At 45.2% G+C, this 23,297-nt stretch overlaps 1 protein-coding gene across 15 annotated transcripts in view; it reads right to left on the bottom strand.

Annotated features, from left to right (window-relative positions):
• shank3a (SH3 and multiple ankyrin repeat domains 3a) overlaps positions 1 to 23,297 on the bottom strand; it is a 1,286,992-nt gene that overhangs the window by 710,272 nt on the left and 553,423 nt on the right. For all 15 annotated transcript variants that reach the window (XR_010977672.1, XR_010977671.1, XR_010977670.1 and 12 more), the window contains one exon: positions 4,717 to 4,783. Coding sequence is in view for 12 of the 15 variants with exons in the window: in XM_068059355.1 (XP_067915456.1) it covers positions 4,717 to 4,783 (67 nt within the window). In the remaining 3 variants the exon portion in view is untranslated. The remainder of the gene's footprint in view (positions 1 to 4,716; positions 4,784 to 23,297) is intronic.

Below are 23,297 nucleotides of genomic sequence, written 5' to 3'. Positions count from 1 at the left end.
GAGCACAAAATCAATCAGTGTTTGCCATATCAAGCAACCACAATGTCAAATCTTCATGATCCTCTCAAGATGACTGAACTACCTCCAGGATTGAAGTCAGTGTTGTTTTCACAGATTTTTCTACTGGTGAACACCAATTTGTTGTCACAGACAACTACAGCAGATTCCCAATTGTGGTGATAGTTACATCAACGTCAACAAAAGCAATCACCAAAGCTTGACCAGATCTTCGCCTTGTTTGGAATCCCTCAAATGGTAAGAACTGACAATGGACCTTCATTCAACAGCGATGAGTTCAGTAAATTCGCAAACTACCTAGGGCTCACTCATAGGAAAATCACACCCCTTTGGCCAACAGCTAACGGTGAAGTCAAGAGGTTTATGAAAACCTTGAAAAAAGTGATATGTACAGGTACAGCTGAGAACAAGTCATGGAAGCAAAAGCTATATCACTTTCTTCGTAACTACAGCTACACTTATTTTTGCACATCCTATGCACACACGTCTTCCTGAGCTACCCTGCGGAGGTAATGATTGACATGTACGCAAACGCAATCAAGAACAGAAAGATCAAATGAAAGTAAATGCAGAGCGAAACATGAAACACAGAGCTACGCTTCTAAGCCAGGGGATAAAGTACTTGTGAAACGTGATGGTCATATTGGAAAACAAACAAACCCTTATGACATCCAAGAATTTGTTGCGACCAACACAAAACGATCAATGATCACTGCTAAGCGCGGTTCACAAATCATCATAAGAAATGTGTCATTCTTCAAAGCACTGAAAACACCACTCACAGCACTGAATCCAATTCCAACATCGACACCTCAGATGAAGAACATGATTCAAATAAGACTACATCTGATGTAAGATTATTAGGTTACTAAAAGTTACTAACCAGCGTACTAATTGTTAAAATCCAGCTATTATAAACGAACAACTAACTTGTTATCATAAACTAACATTTAGCTTTATTAGAACCCTACTTTGTAGTATGGTTAAGTGGAAAAACTTAGGAAATAAGGCACAATATGGACAAGATGTTAAGGCAGAGGGATTCTGGGAGATTATGTCAAGTTTTAAAATGTTTACTTGGAGCAAAAGGGTGAGACCTTGAGAGCAGATAGTGAAAACAGCTTCTGCGTAGATTTGTCTTGTAATGAGATAAGGAACCTCGAAATGTAAAAGCATTGAGATAAAGTAGTCAACACAATGAGGTACTACTTGCACAAATCCAAAAGGTTAGCAACCATCACAAAACGATCCTTGGTTGGTTAAGAAAGGAATCCTTTAATACAAGACCAATCACAGATCGAGAAGGGAGGGTTAACTGGAAAGCTGCCAGGATAAAAGGAGTCTCATCTTTGCTGCTGTAGGGCAGAGAATTTTGAATGAGATGAGAGGGAGACTGAAAACTTGAAGACCACAAGCTACAAGAGAAAGAGTCGTGCGCTATATCGTCCAGTCTCTAATATGGGTATTTTCTGTGTTAGACAATAATTACTGTCTGAGTTTGTGACTATGGTTTATCTGAAAACTTAACAATCTTGTCCTTACCTTTATCTCAATAAAGTTGATTCACAACAAGCTGTTGTGCTGCCAGATCTGTTTCCACCTTAGAAGGGGGTATAAAACACCCCTAACTTATCAAATCTTACACTGACATCAGAAGATATCCTACTCGCGAGAGAAAATGCCCAACATACTTAAGTGACTATGTTACAAAACAAATTATTTATGTTCATTATTTACATTTTTTCGAAACAAACCATTGAAACATGTTATGTCTCTCATTTCCTAAGAAGGGGAGGGATGTAGTGTTGTATTGTTTTGAAACTGCAATTGCATTGTGTACTCTAGAGTAAGGCCTGCTCATGTGATGGAAAAAAAATCCAACCTGAACTCGACAGAACCACATCGGACCCGAGCTCGACCCGGCCCGAGTCCCTCCATTTTTCTCCTGTGCCAGACCCGAGCCTGACCCAACCACCGGAATGTTCCTTTTACTTACGTTCCGACTCCCAATCTGAAGGAAGCTGCAGCATGAGCATGATGACATCATAGAGATGCTCACTCGCTCACTACGCAGACTCAGAGTTTCCCTCTTTGACGTCCCGAACTCCCAGCTCAGGTAGGTTTTTTACTTTTAACACTTCTTGCCGTGTGTGTCCAACCCAGACCCGGCCCACCCGGACCTGACCCAACCCAACCCGAGTCCGAAAGCCAGACCCAGAAGAACGACCTGACCCGACCCGAACCCTGCACATATCGTCTGGTCCCGTCAGGTTCGGGTCAGGTAGCAGGCCTTTACTCTGGAGGCAGCAGTCTTTATCTCTCTGTCTTTGTCTCATATCCTCTCCCAAACTCGGCTAAATCTCACTCCAGTCCCAAGGATATCACAGAAACCTTCATCAACTAACACATCAATCCATTCTTCAAAAACCAATAAGCCAATCTGTTCTTCACCAACTAATATGCTGAACCATCCTTCATTAACCAATATGTTGAACCATCCTTCACCAACCAATATGCTGATGCATTTTTACCTAACCAGTATGCTGACCCATGCTTCACTAACAAACACACTAACTTATCCTTCACCATTGAAGCTGCAAACCCATTTTTTCCCAACCAATATATTGATTCATCCTTCACTAACAGCTCTGGAAATCTTCTCTTGGGTCAGTGAGAGCTGTGGATGAAGAACTAAGGAAGCAAAATCTGACTCCATAGCACCGCAGGTTTCTGCCCAATGGGAGCTGGCAGATGAAAAAAATGGTGGAGGGTGTCCACTCCCGAGGATTTCTGGTGCTGCCCACACCAATTGCCATGCTTGGAAAGGCAATAGCACGGGTGTCCCATGCATATGTCAGAAGACTGCAGAATGGGCAGATCATGACGTCATTTAGCATCTAATGCTGATTTGGCACCTGACCTGCCATTTTAAACCTCACAGGGCCTGTTAATATCCTCTCTTAAACATGTACAGCTGAACAAGCCTGCACTACCATTATTTAAATGGATCATCATTTAACTTTCAAGTGAGGTACTTTTGACTTTCTTTTGCTGATGTAGTGTTAGTGGAAGTACTGTGTATTGTTGTTGGAGGAGTTGACAGAAGTTCTTTCACTCAGAAAGGAGTGGTGCTGGACCTTTGGAAGGAGTGGCAGGGATCTGAAAAGCATCTGAGCACAAAACTTGCTGCCAGTCATAGCTGGTGATGGAGGGTTAGGCATATGTTCAGCTAGTGATGAACTGTTGGGCATACCTACAGCTAGTGATGAAGTGTTTTTTTTAAAAAGTATTTTTGTGAGGTTTAGTCAGTATTAATTGTTTAGCTGGTGATGGAGTATTGGGTATAGCTGCAGTTCCTCTTGGGCTGCATGACAGGAAGATGCAGCAGAGGCAGCAGAGAGAAAAACTGTTTGCAAAGGGAGAGGGGAAGAGGGCTCTGTAGTGTTCAATGGTTTGACAGGCAACAGCAGGGCATTGGCAGAATGGCAGTGGTGGGAGCCTGAATGCTGTTAACTTCAGAGAGGACAGCAGGTTCATGCACCACAGAGCCACTGCCTCTCCACTGGGATAGCGCCTCAGGAAACCTAATCTGTTGGTGCACACATTGCTGGAAAGCAGTGAGACCCTTAAAGCCTCTTTGAGCACTGGTATCCAGATTGTGCTGGACAGGATGGAATTGAGGGATAAAAGCAAAATACTGCGGATGCTGTAAATCTGAAATAAAAACTGAGTTCCGAAGAAGGGTCACTGACCCGAAACGTTAACTCTGCTTCTCTTTTCACAGATGCTGCCAGACCTGCTGAGTGGTTCCAGCATTTCTTGTTCATATGGAATTGAGGGAATTTGACTCTGCATCTAACTTCTACTGTATCTAACCTGGGTGTGTTTGACGGGGCAGTGTAGAGGGAGCGTTACTCTGTATCTAACCGATGCTGTATCTGTTTGATGCTGACACTGGGTGGCATAATAGGCGAACTATTATGACATAATAGGGGGACTAATAAGGAACTTACTAAGGGGAAGTTGTTTGAACTGCCAGTGCAAACCTCTCATTTTGAAGAACGCAGTACAGACATATTTTAAAGGACCACTGCCCTATCCCATCATCATGTAATTAATTAATTGTGAAGTGCCTGTCACTTTGTTGAGCAGTAACCGTTGGTTAAATACAATTCATTCCATTAGGATGTTCTTGCCTTCAGGGACTCTAATTGAAGCAGTTCACTCATTAATTCCACCTATGTTGATTTTATTAATTAAAGCAAGCACACAAAATGTTAAAAGCTAAATGCCATGATGGCTCCATGTTTGAAAGCACTGCTGGTGTGACAAGTAGATGAGAAAGACCCCAGTATCTAACCCATAGTCTATGTGTAACTCACTGCATGCCTGATCCCTTTGATAGTGCAGCCCCATTACAATGTGACTGGCTGATCACTCTATAGTGCAACCCGGTCACTGTGTAACTGACCCCTCGACAGTGTGGCTCTGTTACTACGTGACTGACTTCTTGATAGTGCAGCCCTGTTACTGTGCGCCTAACGGACCCCTCAGTGCTTGACTGACTGATCCTTCTTTCTGTAATTGTCGCCAGTGCTCTGTGATTGATTTGTGTATGATTCTCTGATGTGTCTCTCTTCAAAACGGTTCTGAGGTTAGACTCTCTTCCCTTTTCATAGAATTAAGACTCAAACTCACCAACATCGGCTTCCTTGTGATTCTTGATAATTTCGGCCAGTTCAAAGTTCCCAGCTATAATGGCAACCTGAAGCAAAGAGAGGACACAGCAATCGTTACGCAATGACCCTTTGTTCCATCTGACAATAACAAGTCTTGGTTCTTAATTAAAAGCAAAATACTGCGGATGCTGGAAATCTGAAAGAAAAACAAGAAATGCTGGAACCACTCAGCATCAGAGAGGGGGTGGTCAGAGGGTATAGTGAATACAAGGCAAGGGGTCAGATCAGAAGGGGTGGGGTCAGAGGGAAGTGAAGCGGAGGGAGGATCTGGAGGGCCATTAGTCCGCATCAGCTGCTGGAGCTTGCGTTCCTTAACACCTGAAAGGAAGAAAAAAAGTTTTTTGTGAATGCGTCGGATGAGACGAAAGATGCTGAGCATTCTGTACTCAGCAAAGGTCTCAGTTTTATCCCCTTATGCCCCCACCTCAATGAATTTCGCGCTCGGCATGACGTTGAGCTCTTCTTCCGTCGCCTCCGCCTCCGGGCTCACTTCTTTGACCAGGAGTCCTCCCCCGACCAGCAGACCCATTCACCCGCCTCCAGCATTCTCCCTCTACCTGGACCCCTCCCCCTGGCCTCTTACCCGCTCTTGATCTCTTCATTGAAAACTGTCGGCGAGACATTGGTCGTCTCAATTTCTCTGCCCCCCTCACTCACTCTAACCTGTCCCCCTCTGAACTTGAGGCACTCCTTTCTCTCAGGTCTAACCCCGACATGGTCATCAAACCTGCAGACAAGGGTGGTGCTGTTGTCGTATGGCGTACCTACCTCTACCTTGCAGAAGCTCAACGCCAACTCACGGACACTTCTTCCTACCTCCCTCTGGACCATGACCCCACCACCGAACATCAAGCCACCGTCCAAAGGACTGTCACTGACCTCAACTCCTCTGGAGATCTTCCCTCTACAGCTTCCAACCTCATAGTCCCACAACCCCGGACAGCCCGCTTCTATCTCCTTCCCAAAATCCACAAACAGGACTGTCCCGGCAGACCCATTGTGTCAGCCTGCTCCTGCCCCACTGAACTTATTTCTTCCTATCTAGACTCTATCTTTTCTCCGCTGGTCCAGTCACTTCCCACCTACATCCGTGACTCTTCTGACGCCCTACGTCATTTTGACAATTTCCAGTTTTTTGGTCCCAACCGCCTCCTCTTCACTATGGACGTCCAATCACTCTACACCTCCATCCCCCACCAGGATGGTTTGAGGGCTCTCCGCTTCTTCCTGGAACAGAGGCCCAACCAGTCCCCATCCACCACCACCCTCCTCCGCCTGGCTGAACGTGTTCTCACATTGAACAACTTCTCCTTCAACTCCACGCACTTCCTTCAAGTAAAAGGTGTCGCTATGGGTACCCGCATGGGTCATAGTTATGGCTGTCTTTTTGTGGGATATGTCGAGCATTCTTTGTTCCAGTCCTACTCAGGCCCCCTCCCCCAACTCTTTTTCCGGTACATTGATGACTGTATCGGTGACGTTTCCTGCTCCCGCCCTGAACTGGAAAACTTTATCAACTTTGCTTCCAATTTCCACCCTTCTCTCACCTTTACATGGTCCATCTCTGACCCTTCCCTTCCCTTCCTCGACTTCTCTGTCTCCATCTCTGGGGATAGATTGTCTACTAATATCCATTATAAGCCCACCAACTCCCACAGCTACCTCGACTACACTTCTTCACACCCTACCTCCTGTAAGGACTCCATTCCATTCTCCCAGTTTCTCCGTCTCCGACGCATCTGCTCTGATGATGCTACCTTCCATGACGGTGCTTCTGATATGACCTCCTTTTTCCTCAACCGAGGATTTCCCCCCACTGTGGTTGACAGGGCCCTCAACCGTGTCCGACCCATTCCCCGCACCTCTACCCTCACCCCTTCCCCTCCCTCCCAGAACCGTGACAGGGTTCCCCTTGTCCTCACTTTTCACCCCATCAGCCTCCATATCCAAAGGATCATCCTCCGCCATTTCCGCCACCTCCAGCGTGATGCCACTACCAGTCGCATCTTCCCCTCCCTTCCCCTGTCAGCATTCCGAAGGGATCGTTCCCTCCGCGACACCCTGGTCCACTCCTCCATTACCCCCACCACCTCGTCCCTGTCCCATGGCACCTTCCCCTGCAATCGCAGGAGGTGTAATACCTGCCCATTTACCACCTCTCTCCTCACTATCCCAGGCCCCAAACACTCCTTTCAGGTGAAGCAGCGATTTACTAGTACTTCTTTCAATGTAGTATACTGTATTCGCTGCTCACAGTGTGGTCTCCTCTACATTGGGGAGACCAAGCGCAGACTGGGTGACCGCTTTGCGGAACATCTCCGCTCAGTCCGCAAGCAGGACCCTGAGCTTCCGGTTGCTTGCCATTTCAACACTCCCCCCTGCTCTCACGCTCACATCTCTGTCCTGGGATTGCTGCAGTGTTCCAGTGAACATCAACGCAAGCTCGAGGAACAGCATCTCATCTACCGATTAGGCACACTACAGCCTGCCGGACTGAACATTGAGTTCAATAATTTCAGAGCATGACAGCCTCCCATTTTACTTTCATTTTTAGTTATTTTTTCTTCCTTTTTTTTTTACATTCTTTTTTACATTTTTTACAATCTTTTTTTTGCATTTATTTCATTTCATCTTAGTTTGTTCAATTTGCTTACCCACTGATTTTTTTTCAGGTTTGCACTTGCTGCTGTTCAATATTCAGTATATTAACACCTAATCTGTACTAATGCTTTGTCTTTCAATACACCTTTAACATATTGTTTGCCTTTGCTCCGTGACCTTTTGGTCAGCTATGTGGCCTGGTCCAATCTAGACCTCCTTTGTTATCTCTTGCCCCACCCCCACCTCACTTGCTTATAACCTGTGACTTTTCTAATATTTGTCAGTTCCGATGAAGGGTCACTGACCCGAAATGTTAACTCTGCTTCTCTTTTCACAGATGCTGCCAGACCTGCTGAGTGGTTCCAGCATTTCTTGTTTTTAAGTCTTGGTTCTTGTTGGCTCAGCACCACTCCACTTGTTCCTGAAAAGAAATCCATTGTTTTTCTTTTGAACCTTCGAGAAGGTTCTAACTTTGGGGTGAGGGCAAATCGGTGACTGACTCGCTGGCTGGATACCATATATACCGTTTTACTGATGACTAGAAGACCAGAAGTAAATAAAATTTCCACTTGCGGGGAAGACCAGAACTAGGGGTCATAAATATAAAATAGTCACTAACAAACGTCAATAAGGAATTCAGGAGAAACTTCACCTAAAGAGTGGTTAGAATGTGGAACTCACTACCACAGTGGGTAGTTGAGATGAATAGCATAGATGCATTTAAAGGGAAGCGAGGTAAACACATCAGGGAGAAAGGAATGGAAGGCTTGTGTGGAGCATAAACACCAGATAGATCTGTTGGGTGAATGGCCTGTTTACTATACTGTAAATACTATGTAACACTTTGTAAAATATATTGGAAATTATTCTGCCCCATTCACAGCAAGCACTTTAATTGTGAATTTAAATGTAATACTTTTAATTCCCTCTACTTTCTCCCACTCTTTCCTGAGAGAGCTGATTCACTCTGGGTCCCACCACCCTCTGCTATGTCACCTAAAACACCATTCTTCTGGGATTTCACAGCAAATTTATTTTTTTTAAACTTACTTTGGTTTCTTCTGGCCAGCTGTCATCTCTGTCTGCAGCTCAGTTGTCAGGATTGGGGCTGGAAAGCACCAGTCTTTGCTACATCTCTCAATACACCATTCTTCCAGGCTGGGGGATCCATTTGGGAAGGGCAGGGCTGCAGGCTGCAGGAAAACCGCCACGGGGAGCTCAGCAAGAGGCCCTGGTCATGTTAACGCACAGGCTTCATAAAAATATTCCAGAACAATTTCTCTCCTGAAACTGGTAGGGCTGATGTCAGGACTGGTGGGCGAGAACAAAAACCGGGATACAGGCTTTGGGATGTTGGGGACGCAAGGGACTAGTACTCAGCAACAAGTTAGCGTTGTGCAGGGTCTTTTGTGGCTGATGCCAGTGCTAAGAGGAAGAAGCAAGACTTTGGCTGGGGAGGACTAAGGACTCCTTGCAGGCCCTTGACCTGCTCTTCCCCACGTCACAGTGAAAATTGCGGTGAGGCACCAATGATATCATTGGGCCAGGACCGTTGAAGTTAAATGAGGCCTTTGCCTGCCTGCAGCAGGACCCTTGGCTGACTTCAAACTCTGAGATGATACAATGACACTGAGGGAATAGATGTGGTGTCAGCCGAAATGTGGAACATAGGAACATAGGAGCAGGAGTAGGCCATTCAGCATATCGAGCCTGCTCCACCATTCAATTAGACTATGGCTGATCATCTATCTCTACGCCACTTTCTCATGCTTTTTATTATTTTTTTTTCATTATTTAGAGATACAGCACTGAAACAGGCCCTTCGGCCCACCGAGTCTGTGCCGACCAACAACCACCCATTTATACTAACCCTACAATAATCCCATATTCCCTATCAACTCCCTACACTAGGGGCAATTTACAACGGCCAATATACCTATCACCTGCAAGTCTTTGAATGTGGGAGGAAACCAGAGCACCCGGCGAAAACCCACGCAGACACAGGGAGAACTTGCAAACTCCGCACAGGCAGTACCCAGAATCGAACCCAGGTCCCTGGAGCTGTGAGGCTGCGGTGCTAACCACTGCGCCACTGTGCCGCCCATATCTATGCCGCCCATGCTATTCCCATATGTCATTTGTATCCATATATCTGATCGAATTATGTCTTGAACTTGCTCAATGATTGAGCTTCCACAGCCCTCTGGGGTAGAAAATTCCAAAGATTCACCATCCTCTGAGTGATGAAATTCCTCCTCATCTCAGTCTTAAATGGCCTATCCCTTATTCTGAGACTATGTCCCTAGGTGCTAGACTCACCAGCCAGGGGAAACATCCTATCTAAGTCCACCCTGTCATGTCCGATAGAATTTTGTACGTTTCAATGAGATCACCTCATTCTTCAAAACTCTAGAGAATACAGGCCCAGTTTCCTCAATCTCTCCTCATAACACAATTCTGCCATCCCAGGGATTAGTTTATTGAAGCTCTGTTACACTCCCTCTATTGCAGATATATCCTTTCTTAGATGAGGAGATCAAAACTGTACCCAATACTCTAGGTGCGGTCTCATTAAAGCTCAGGCTGTTCTTAAACTGTCCCACCCACCTTTCTCACTGTGTGTGGGAAAGAGGGGTGAAGTGTTAAAATCGTGACCAGAGTGTCAGCAGCTATTCTATTAAGAACAGGCATCACAGCCTTACCCTATCCTATCCTCACCTGAATCGTATGAACAATTACTGACTTGCTCTGCTCCAGCAGCCAGGAATCAGATAGTCTGGGATTTGCACATTGGCCCAGAGACTACATGCCTCCAGAACTGGGCTGCCATACAGCTGCTCAGGGCCTGGGATAATTCATTTCAAAGCTGGCTACCTCGCAAACGACTGGGAAAAGTTAGTGACTATGCCATTTTGGGAGTCCAAGGGAAGGTACTGGTAACACTGGATAACTGTGCCAAAAGCAAGGGTTAACCAGATTTTTTCATCAAGTTACTCTCACTCTCAGAAGCCCTATAGCGTGGAATATTTACATTGGTATGAATTTTCTTAAAAACCCAGTGTGATTTTAAGGTCCGAGGTAAATAAAGTGATGGGGTGAGTGCTTTCTCACAGAGACTGCAACATAAGTGATTAATAATGGTGAGGACCTGCCAGGAGAAAACCAGCAACTTGCCTTGAGCTTAATCACTAAAGTTGTGAATAAAATTGGTGTAAAGGCTGCTTATCCCATCTGTGTTGAGGGGCTGCTGACTTTGCAACTCCTTCTGAGACAAGGGAAATTGGATAGTCCTGGAGGCTGTGCTTGGAAAAGCCAGCAAGAAGGTGACTTCCTCGCCTTGGAGGACAAAGATTTTGGATCAGTCAAAAACCTCTGTCTCCCAGAAAGGAGGGAAATGAGAAGGGCCATTATAAAGGAACATAAGGGACTAAGTGGAACAGAAATCGTTCCTGAGTTACTGGTCTAGAAATAGGTTATGCCTATTTTCAGGCACATATCTGTGTGCCCCCACCAGGACACCTGAAGCCAGCCTAAAATTGGGCCTCACTAACATAATTTAGGGGGGGTTGCTGATGCTTGTCATACCTCCACAGGCTTCTGATCATGAACACTATGGAGTTGGAAAGACCTTTTTGGCTCCTCTAGCTCAACAGCAACATTTTTTGTTTTTAAAAACTTTAGAATCTTAAGCGGAGGAGATCTTTTTCTTATTCGTTCATGGGATGTGGGCATCGCTGGCTATGTCAGCATTTATTGCCCATCCCTAATTGCCCTTGAGAAGGTGGTGGTGAACCACCTTCGTGAACTGCTGCAGTCCTTGTGGGGTAGGTACATCCACAGTGCTGTTCGGAAGGGAGTTCCAGGATTTTGACCCAGCGACAGTGAAGGAACGGCGACATAGTTCCAAGTCAGGATGGTATATGACTTGGAGGAGAACTTGCAGGTGGTGGTGTTCCCATGCAACTGCTGCCCTTGTCCTTCTAGGTGGTACAGGTTGAAGGTTTGGAAGGTGCTGTCGAAGGAGCCTTGGTGCGTTGCTGCAGTGCATCTTGTAGATGGTACACACTGCTGCCACTATGCAACGATGGTGGGGGGAGGTAATGTTTGTGGATGGGGTGCCAATCAAGTGGGCTGCTTTGTCCTGGATGGTGTCGAGCTTCTTGAGTGTTGTTGGAGCTGCACCCATCCAGGCAAGTGGAGAGTATTCCATCACACTCCTGACTTGTGCCTTGTAGATGGTGGACAGGCTTTGGGGAGTCAGGAGGTGAGTTACTCACCACAGGATTCCTAGCTTCTGACCTGCTCTTGTAGCCATGGTATTTATATGGCTACTCTAGTTCAGTTTCTGGTCAATGGTAACCCCAGGATGTTGATAGTGGTGGATGCATTGATCGTAATGCCATTGAATGTCAAAGGGAGATGATTAGAGTCTTTCTTGTTTGAGTAGTCATTGCCTGGGACTTGTGTGGTGCAAATGTTACTTGTCACTTATCAGCCCAAGCCTGGATATTGTCCAGGTCTTGTTGTATTTCTACACAGACTGCTTCAGTATCTGAGGAGTCGCAAGTGCTGCTGAACACTGTGCAATCATCAGCGAACATCCCCGCTTCTGATCTTATGATTGAAGGAAGGTCGTTGATGAAGCAGCTGAAGATGGTTGGGACCAGACACAACCCTGAGGAACTCCTGCAGTGATGTCCTGCAGCTGAGATGATTGACCTCCAATAACCACACCATCCTCCTTTGCGCTAGATACGACTCCAACCAGTGAAGAGTTTTCCCCCTGATTCCCATTGACTCCAGTTTTGCTAGGGCTCCTTGATGCCATACTTGGTCAAATGCTGCCTTGATGTCAAGGGAATTCACTCTCACCTCACCTCTTGAGTTCAGTTCTTTTGTCCATGTTTGAACCAAGGCTGGAATGAGGTTAGGAGCTGAGTGGCCCCGTCAGAATCCAAACTGAGCATCACAGAGCAGGTTATCGCTAAGCAAGTGCTGCTTGATAGCACTGTCGACGACACCTTCCATCACTTTACTGATGATCGCGAGTAGACTGATGGAGAGGTAATTGGCTGGGTTGGATTTGTCCTGCTTTTTGTGCACAGGACATACCTGGGCAATTTGCCACATTGCCGGGTATATGCTAGTGTTGTAGCTGTACTGGAACAGCTTGGCTACAGGCACGGCTAGATCTGGAGCACAGGTCTTCTGTACTACTGCTGGAATGTTGTTAGGGCCTATAGCCTTTGCAGTATCCAGTGCCTCCAACCGTTTCTTGATATCACGTGGAGTGATATCATCTGTGATGTTGGGACCTCAGGAAGAGGGCGAGATGGATCATCCACTTGGCACTTCTGGCTGAAGATTTTGCAAATGCTTCAGCCTAATCTTTATCTGACTGGTGGTCTGCTCTGAAATTTCCAATGCAGCAGAGCAGGCTTGAAACAGGCATTAGGCCCCTCAATTACATATGTCAGGAGCCTAATGACCATTTTTGGCAGCTGCCAGGGATGCCTAAAAAATTGGCCCAATCTAATACTAGGTCAGAAGGTTTTCAGGTGTCTTAGTCCAGTAACCATTATGGAGACATGGTTGCAAAGTGAACAAATTTGGGAACTCAATATTCTGGGATACTTAACTTTTAAAAGAGATAGGCAAAATGGAAAAGGAGGAGGGGTAGCCCTGATAATAAAAGATGGGATAAAGACACTAGAGGGAAAGGACCTTAGCTTGGAAAATCAAGAAGTAGGATCAATTTGGGTGGAACTAAGAAACAGCAAGGGGCAGAAAACATTGGTGGGAGTTCTTTATAGGCCCCCCAACAGTTGTTGTAGTGTAAGGCAATGTAAAAATCAGGAAATTAGAGGTGCATATAATAAGGGTAATACAGTAATCACGGGGGACTTTAATCTTGATATAGACTGGGAAAACTATATTTGTAGTAATACTGTGGCGGACTAGTCTATGGAATATATACAAGATAGTTTTCTAGATCACTATGTCATGGAACAGGCTATTTTGGATCTTGTATTGTGCAATGAGAAAGGGTTAATTAATAACCTGTTAGTAAAGTGGCCTCGAGGGAAGAGTGACCATAATAAGACAGAATTTTGCATTGAGTTTAAAAGTGATTTAGGTGATGGCCATGGCTCAGTTGATAGAGCTCTTGCCTCTGAGTCACGTCGTGGGTTCAAGTGCCACTCCAGGATCTGAGTGCAAAAATCAAAGCTGACAATCCAGTGCAGTACTGTCAGAGGTGCAGTCTTTTAGATCAGATATTAAACTAGGGCTCTGTCCGCTCTCTCAGGTGGATGTAGACGATCCATGGCACTATTTCAAAGAAGAGTGGGGGAGTTCTCCCTGGTGCCCTGGCCATATTTATCCCTCAATCAACATCACAAAAGAAACAGGTTATCTGCTCAATATCACATTGCTGTTTGTAAGAGCTTGCTGTGCTCAAATTGGCTGCTGTGTTTCCTACATTACATCAGTGACTACACTTCAAAAGTACTTCATTGGCTGTAAAGCACTTTGAGATATTCAGTGGTCATGAAAAGCACTATAAAAAGCACTATATAAATGCAGGTTTTTTTTCTTTTAGATTGGGAAAGTACATTAAAAGGTATGATGGTAGACAAGCAATGGCAAGAGATATAAAAACAGGTTGCAAACATTTCTATAGGTATATAAATAGGAAAAGATTAGTGAAAGTAAATGTGGACCCATTAGAGGCAGACAGGTGAAATTATAATGGGGAATAAGGAAATGGCAGAGACATTAAACAAATAATTTGTATCTGTCTTCACAGCAAAAGCCACAAAAATTCTGGAAATAATGGGGATCCAAGGATCTAATGAGAATGAGGAACTTAAAGAAATTAGTGCAAGTAAAGAAATGGAACTGGAGAATTAATGGGACTAAGTGGCAACAAATCCCCTGGACCCAATGACCTGCATCCTAGCGTTTTAAAAGAGGTAGCTGCAGAAAGAGTGGATGCATTGGTTTTGATCTTCCAAAATTCCTTAGATTCAAGAATAGTTCCCGAGGATTGGAAGGTAGCAAGCATAATCTTGCTATTTAAGAAAGGAGGAAGAGAGAAAACAGGGAACTACAGGCCAGTTAGCCTAACAGCTGTCATAGGTAAAATGCTAGAATCGACTATTAGGAACATGGTAATGGGGCACTTAGAAAATCATAATATGATTAAGCAGAGTCAACAAAGATTTATGAAAGGGAAAGCATGTTTGATAGAACAGTTAAGAGCTTTTCGAGGATGTAACTAGTAAGATAGATAAGGAGGAATCAGAGGAAATAGTGTATTTGGATTTTCAAAAAGCATTCGATCAGGTGCCACACAAAAGGTTATCACACAAAATTCAGACTCATAGGATTAGAAGTAATATATTAGTATGGATTGAGGATTAGTTAATGTACAGAAAACAAAGAGTAGGAATAAAAGGGACATTTTGGGTTGGTAGACTGTAACTCATGGGGTACTGCAAGGGTCAGTACTTGGGACTCAGTTATTTACAATCTATATTAATGATGTACATGGGGCAACTGAGTGTAACATAAAAGTTTGCTAACAATACAAAGTTAGGTGGGGAAATAAGTGATGAGGAGAATGCAAAGAGACTGCAGAGGGATATAGACAGGCTGGGTCAATGGGCAAGAACATGGCAGATGGAATACAATAAAAAAACAGTATTTTTGGTATGGTGTAAGATTGCATTCAGAGGGACCTGGGTATCCATGTACATGAATCACAGAAAGTTAACATAGAGGTACAGAAAGTAATTAGGAAGGCAAATGGTATGTTTGCTTTTGCTACAGTGGGATTGAAGTATGAGAGTAAAGAGGTTTTACTACAATTATACAGGGCATTGGTGAGGCAATGCCTGGAGTACTGTGTGCAGTTTTGGTCTCCTTACCTAAGGAAGGACATACTTGCCCGAGGGAGACGGCAATGAAGGTTCACTAGACTTAGGATGAAGGGATTGTCCTATGAGGGGAGATTGAGTAGACTGGGCCTATATTCCCTGGAGTTTAGAAGAATGAGAGGTGATCTAATTGAAACATATAAAATTCTTAAGAGGCTTGACTGAGTAGATGGTGAGAAAATGTTTCTCCAAGCCGAGGAATCTAGAACACGGGGTCACAGTCTCAGAATAAGGGTTTGGCCATTTAGGAATAAGTTGAGGAAAAATTTCTTCACTCAAAGGGTTGTGAATCTTCGGAATTCTCTACCCCAGAGAGCTGTGGATTTGCTTTTGTTGAGTATATTCAAAACAAAGGTCAATAGATTTTTGGGTACTAAGGGAATTAAGGGATATGGAGATAGTGTGGGAAGGTGGAGTTGAGGTAGATGATCAGCGATGGTTTTGTTGAAGGGTGGAGCAGGCTTGGAGTGCCGAATGACCAGCTCCAGCTCCTATTTCTTCTGTTCTTATGGAGGGATGCAGGACAGGACAATGGTCTCCAAAACTGGTTCTTTCTGTGACCATTTTATGGGTGGAACAAGGTCCAATTTCTACTCCGCTATTTCAAGTCAAACCACAGCAAATGGACATGGATTCAAACTGAGAAAAGACAAGTTTAAGACTGATTTCACAAAGATTGATTAATATCATTAACTTAAACGGACATCAAATATGGATGGACTCCTTCACAGGTATACAATCCCTTTGCCCAATTTCCCTCTATGTGTTGCACCCAGTCTTGAAGTAATTCCTTGTCTGTGAATCACTTTGAGACTTTGCTGAGTCTCACTCTCTGTCCTATTTTTATCCATCTATTGATTAACTTTATTTTTTTCATGCCAAATCTGTCCTTTCTGTATTTTATTTCTTGAAAGAAACTCTACATTCAGAAATCCTTGCTGACTGATTTACGTTCCACTCAATGCCCAGTATAGAGACGGGAACAATTTAAAGTCAATTTTTGATTGGCTATATTTTAAGGTTTGAGGGCTTTCAGATGTCAGAAGATGCCATACCAACACAAGGCTTTCTTTTCTTTTGCCTTACCATGTGAAAAGAAAGAGCAGAGACAAAGGAGCATAGAAGGAGATGAAGAGAACAAGGAAAACAGGTGGTGGGGGGGGGGATACTTCCCTTTTGATCAAAGTTCTGGTGGACAGGGCTTTCTCCCATAACCCTATAAGCCATCCCAAATCCAATCCACTTTCCTGATTTGGGAATCATTCCATATGGATGGTGGACTCCTCATAGGATGCCTACTGTCAACAGGCGACCCACCAGTGCAAATGAGGAACGTCTGGCGGTGCTCCAATGTAAGCTCCATCAGATAATAAATTTAGAATTAAAAGCTAGACCATGAAACCATTGACAATTGTTGTAAAAACCCATTTGGTTCACTAATGTTCTTTAGCGAAGGAAACCTGCCATCCTTACCTGGTCTGGCCTAGATATGACTCCAGACCCACAGCAATGTAGTTGACTTTTAAATGCCCTATGAAATGCCTAGCAAGCCACTCAGTTGCATCAAACCGCTACAAAGTCTAATGAAAGGAATGAAACTAGACGGACCACCTGGCATCGATCTAGGCACCGGAAATGACAACGGCAAACCCAGCCCTGTGAACCCTGCAAAGTCCTCCTTACTAACATCTGGGGGCTTGTGCAAAAATTGGAAGAGCGGTCCCACAGATTAGACAAGCAACAGCCTGACATAGTCATACTCATGGAATCATACCTTGCAGACAATGTCCCAGACACCACCATCACCATCCCTGGTGATGTCTTGTCCCACCGGCAGGACAGACCCACCAGAGGTGGCAGCAAAGTGGTATACAGTCATGAGGGAATTGTGCTGTGAGTCCTCAACATTGACGCTGGACCCCATGAAGTCTCATGGCATCAGGTCAAACATGGGCAAGGAAACCTCTTGCTGATTACCGCCTACTGCCTACCGTCTCCCTCACCCCCCAACCTCGGCTGATGCATCAGTGCCTCTCCATGTTGAAAATCAGTTGGAAGAAGCACAGAAGTTAGCAAGGGCACAACATGTAATCTGGGTAGGGAACTTCAATGTCCATCACCAAGAGTGGCTCGGTAGCACCACGACTGACCAAGCTGGTCAAGTCCTAAAGGACATAGCTGCTAGACTGGGCCTGTGGCAGGTGGTGAGGGAACCAACAAGAGGGAAAAGCCTACTTGACCTCATCCTCACCAATCTACCTGTTGCAGAAATCTAACTGTTGCAGATGCATCTGTCAACGACAGTATTGGCAGGAGTGACCAATGCACAGTCCTTGTGGAGACAAAGTCCCATCTTCACATTAGAGGTACCTACCATTGTGTTGTGTGGCACTACCACCATGCTAAATGGGATAGATTTCGAACAAATCTAGCAACTCAAAATTGAGCATCCATGAGGCGCTGTGGGCCATCAGCAGCAGCAGAATTGTATTCAACCACAATCTGTAACCTCATGGCCCGGCATATCCTCCACTCTACCATTACCATCAAGCCGGGGGATCAACACTGGTTCAATGAAGAGTGCAGGAGGGCATGCCAGGAGCAGCACCAGGCATACCTAAAAATGAGGTGTCAGGCTGCTGAAGCTACAACACAGGACTACTTGCATGCCAAGCAGCAGAAGCAGCGTGCAATTGACAGGGCTAAGCAATCCCACAACCAACGGATCAGATCTAAGCTCCACAGTGCAACCACATCCAGCTGTGAATGGTGGTGGACAGTTAAAACAACTGACAGGAGGAGGAGGCTCCACAATTATCCCCACCCTCAACGATGGGGGACCCCAGCACATCAGTGCAAAAGACAAGGCTGAAGCACTTGCATCCATCTTCAGCCAGAAGTGCCAAGTGGATGATCCATCTCGCCCTCCTCCTGAGGTCTCCAGCATCACAGATGCCAGGCTTCAGCCAATCCAATTCACTCCACGTGATATCAAGGAACAGCTGAAGGCACTGGATACTGCAGAGGCTATGGGCCCTGACAACATTCCGGCAATAGTACTGAAGACTTATGCTCTGGAACTAACTGCGCCTGTAGTCAAGCTGTTCCAGTACAGCTACAACACTGGCATCAACCTGGCAATGTGGAAAAGTGCCTAGGTATGTCCTATATACAAGAAGCAGGACAAATCCAACCGGGCCAATTACCGCTCTATCAGTCTACTCCCGATGATCAGTAAAGTGATGGAAGAGGTCATCGACAGTGCCATCAAGCGGCACTTGCTCAGCAATAACCTGCTCACTGATGCTCAGTTTTGGTTCTGCCAGGGCCACTCAGTTCCTAACCTCATTAGAGCCTTGGTCCAAACATGGACAAAAGAGTTGAAATCCAGAGATGAGGTGAGAGTGACTGCCCTTGACATCAAGGCAGCATTTGACCAAGTATGGCATCAAGGAGCCCTAGCAAAACTGGAGTCAATGGGAATCAGGGAAAAACTCTCTGCTGGTTGGAGTCATACCTAACATAGAGGATGGTTGGCGGTCAATCATCTCAGTCCCAGGACATCACTGCAGGAGTTCCTCAGGTTAGTGTCCTAGGCCCAACCATCTTTAGCTGCTTCATCAATGACTTTCTCTCCATCATAAGATCAGAAATGGGGATGGTTGCTGATGACTGGACAATGTTCAGCACCATTCGCAACTCCTCAGATTATGAAGCAGCCCATGTCCGTATGGCAGGACCTGGCCAATATTCAGGCCTGGGCTGGCAAGTGGCAAGTAACATTTGCGCCACACAAGTGCCAGGCAATGACCATCCCAAACAAGAGAGAATCTAACCATCTCCCCTGGACGTTCAATGGCTTTACCATCACTGAATCCCCCTACTATCAACATCCTGGGGGCTCCATTGACCAGAAACAGAACTGAACCAGCCACATAAAAGCTTTGGCTACAAGAGCAGGTCAGAGGATAGGAATCCTGTGGCGAGTAACTCACCTTCTGACTCCCCAAAGCCTGTCCACCATCTACAAAGCACAAGTCAGGAATGTGATGAAATACTCTCCACTTGCCTGGATGGGTGCAGCTCCAACAACACTCAAGAAGCTCGACACCATCCAGGACAAAGCAGCCTGCATGACTGGCACTCCCTCTACCACCAATGCACAGTGGCAGTAGTGTACCATCTACATGATGCATTGCAGCAAATCAGGTTCCTTCGACAGCACCTTCCAAACCCGTGACCTCGACCACCTAGAAGGACAAGGACAGCACCTGCATGGGAACATCACTACCTGTAAGTTCCCCTCCAAGCCTCACACCATCCTGGCTTGGAACTATATTGCCGTTCCTTCACTGTCGCTGGGCCAAAATCCTGGAACTCCCTTCCTAACAGCACTGCTGGTGTACCTACACCCCACGGACTGCAGTGGCTCAAGAAGGCAGTTCACCACCACCTTCTCAAGGGCAATTAGCAATGGGCAATAAATGCTGGCCTAGCCAGCAATGCCCACATCCCACGAACGAATGAAAAAAAAAGTTGTCTCTGGGTCCGACTGAGGGAAAGGAGACTGCTCCAAGGTCCTCTCGTTTTTCAGAGGAACTGAGGTACTTTTTATCTCTGCTTCTTGGGGCCTACCACTACCTCCGTTTCCCCCCCCCCCCCCCCCACCCCCATTACCTCCCACATAGAGGTTCCTGGAAGCAGCAACAGTTGGGGCTCCAGGGCTTGACTATCCACTACCATTTTCATGCTGCAGATGAGAGAGGAACCGCCAGCAGTTCACTGGTTAGAGCAATGAGGCAGCAGTAGACCAAACTGCCTGAATTGTTATGGAAGAGAGTCCCTTTCATCCTTGTCATGACTCATCTCCATCTATCAGTGTGCTACAATAAATGGGATAAAAACAGGAAATGCTGGAACTACTCAACAGGTCGAGCAGCATCTGTAGAGAGAGAAACAGTGTTAATATTTCAGGTCATCACACCTTCTGTTTTGGAAATAAAGGGGTGAGGAATTTAGCCTAGGGCCCACGTATCTGGGGTTTTATCCGCTTAAGGGAACTATCACTCTTTTCAATAAAGGGGGCAGGAAAAGCCTTACAAGGAAGGCAACATAAGATGGGGTGGGGCTGGGTGAGGTGTCAACTCCCAACATCGGGAATTCCCTACATCCCTGTCAGTCAGTTGACAGGGGTACTGATGAGCACCAGGCTTCCAATTGGTAGATGCGGGTCACACATGTCACTGGGACTGTGGCCCGGACCTGAAGAGCCCAGCGCAGAGTCACTACAGAACAATAAAAAAGTACAGTTACACCATAGGGAAAATCCATGCTCCCAACAGAAGGCTGTGCTTCCAGTGAGCATAGGCCAGACAGTCATGGCTACAATACTGTACACCATCCTCAACCTAAATAAACAGCAACAGTTACACAGTGAGTGACCCTTAACCTGCTGAATAAACAGTGATTGTACAGTTACACAGGGAGCAACGTTTAAGCTGCTGAATAAAGAGCGACTCAACAGTTACATCGTGAATAACCCTGACCCTGCTGAATAAAGAGTGACGCTCTCCAGTTATACTGTGAGTAACTCTTACTCTGAATAAACAGTAACTCGGTACAGTTATGAATATTTTAAAGATTTTAAGTAATTTAGATTCCCTGCTGGTGCAACATAGAAGGATATTTCGTTGTGTGTTACAGAGCCATGCAGACCAGGATAAATCCCATGTAAGATCCCCAGCCATCTCTCGGCTGATACAGCAATGGAGCTGCTACAATTGGCCTTTACATCTCTGAATTAGATAGGGTAACTCAGCCAGCCAACTTGCTTGGATGAGGTCACAAACCCAGGTCAGAATCTGTGAAACTGTAGCAGAAACAAGAGAGAATCTGAGGAAGAGAGGAAGAAACGGAAAGTAAAAAAGATGGAGGAGTGTGGTGATTTATGGTGATCTACTATCAACCTGAACTCTGAGGGTTTAAAATGTGCCAAATGAACTACCACACGAGTTCAAATTCTGATCTCAGTTCACTGAGCGGGAGCTATCTGGTAGAATTAAATTGCTGCTCCCATATATTTAAGTGCTGGAATAATCTCTTGTCTGAGATTACATCCAATCATTCAGATTCCAGATTAAATCAGATTTCTGTGAGATTTGATCATTCCTGTTTGAATGGTTAGATGAAAAAAGCAAGAGATTGAACTGTGCCAGATGGACCAGCGCAAACTAGCTGACCCCAGTCTGCCTGATAGCTGATGGATCAGCACAAACTCCTGTCAAACTGTCATCTTAAAGAAGTTACAACCTGTGATTAAAAAAGGATTTAACATTTATTATGTATTTTGTGAATTTTTTTGTCTTGAGGGAGAGGTTTGTTAGCGCTGGGAGTGGGAACACTCTCCTGACTCAGGCACACAAAGTTAACTCAAGACAAGCTCAAATCAGGGTTAACTGCAGAGCAAAACTCCCTCTACACTGTCCTATCAAACACTCCCAGGATAGGTACAGCACGGGGGGATAAAAAAGGAAAAAGAAAAAGAAAAAAAAATGGGTTAGATACAGAATAACACACCCTCTACACTGTCCCATCAAATACTTGCAAGCCAGGTACAGAGCGAGTTATATCTACTACATCTTCATACAAACCTGCTGACTGCATCACTGGAATGTGTATTTTCTAAAACAGCAGTCTTCATGTGTACTCTTGAGTGGGATTGGCTGTTTAGTGTCAATTAGTGATGAGCAGGTAGGAAGACAGGAGACTTCCTGCTGCTGCTAGCCCCACAAAAGGAAAGAGCAACTTGCTTTTGGGATTCTCTTCAGGCTGGCTTTCAGCTGATACTAGTCAGAACTTGCAAAGTGCCTGCTCTGCCCAGTTCAGTCCAAAAATGGCAGCCATAGGACACCTATTTACATTTTAAGTCATCCTACTGCCTGACCCCAGGGGCTGTTCCGGAAAGCCAGTTGGTGAAGGATAGTACTGGAGCCAATCTTTACTCTCTTACATTTATTTACAGAGTGAAACATTACAAGCATACACCTCCTAACTCAACATAGTTTCAGTAAGTGTTGCTTTATATGTGCTCGAGTGAAACCCCAATTAATGTCCTCCACCTGCATATAATTAAACAGAATTGATATAGAATTAACAGCAACTGGTTGCCCAGCAGTAGCCAGGGAGCATTGGACCACACTGCCTGGCCACAGCAACGGCAAGATCCAGGTGGTTGGTCAATGTCCATAATTTTCAGTGAACTACTGAGTAGCCCTTTGGGAAATACAGTGAGACTGCCCAATTCATTTCATGTCAGACCATGCTCCTTGAGATGGAGATGCATTCCTCTGCACGCTCACTGACTGATTTTACAAAATCACCACTGTCTGTTAACTATATGAGTCCTACATGAGACGAGTTTATGAAAATCTTACTGGGCACAGAACTACCCTTAATTCAGCACTGAGTTGGCAACTTCTCTCAAAGATGACTTGTGTGAGGAACAGAAAAATGTCACTCTCATTAGAATCCTTGGTCAGGGGTTTTTCCAGAAAGTGGTTTCTTGAGACTTATTGCTGGGCTGGGGCAGAGCAGAGGGAGCCTCAGTCTGTATCTAAGTGTATCATGTTTCAATGGAAAAGTGCTCGACATTGGATTCTCAAAATGGAACCATTGAGCGCAGAATTCTTCCCAGAAATCTTTGAAGCCTTTCGTTGATAAGCAAAAAAAAAAAAATGAATGGTATTGCAGGTTATAGAGATTCCCTTGGACAGAGATGGCAACTAACCATGGCACACAATATAGCACTATGGAAGTATCATCTATGGAGTCCAATTGTTAAGCTTGAAATATGGAGGTATAAATGTGGACAATTATTCATCTATATAGGAACATAAGAAATAGGAGCAGAAGTAAGCCATATGGCCCCTCGAGCCTGCTCCACCATTCAGTAAGGTCATGGCTGATCTTTTACCTCAACTCCACCTTCCGGAACTATCCC

Source organism: Heterodontus francisci, chromosome 27, assembly GCF_036365525.1.
Source record: "Heterodontus francisci isolate sHetFra1 chromosome 27, sHetFra1.hap1, whole genome shotgun sequence".
NCBI lineage: Eukaryota > Metazoa > Chordata > Chondrichthyes > Heterodontiformes > Heterodontidae > Heterodontus > Heterodontus francisci.
Note: the sequence above shows the minus strand (reverse complement) of the source record. Positions and strands in the feature narration are given on the sequence as shown.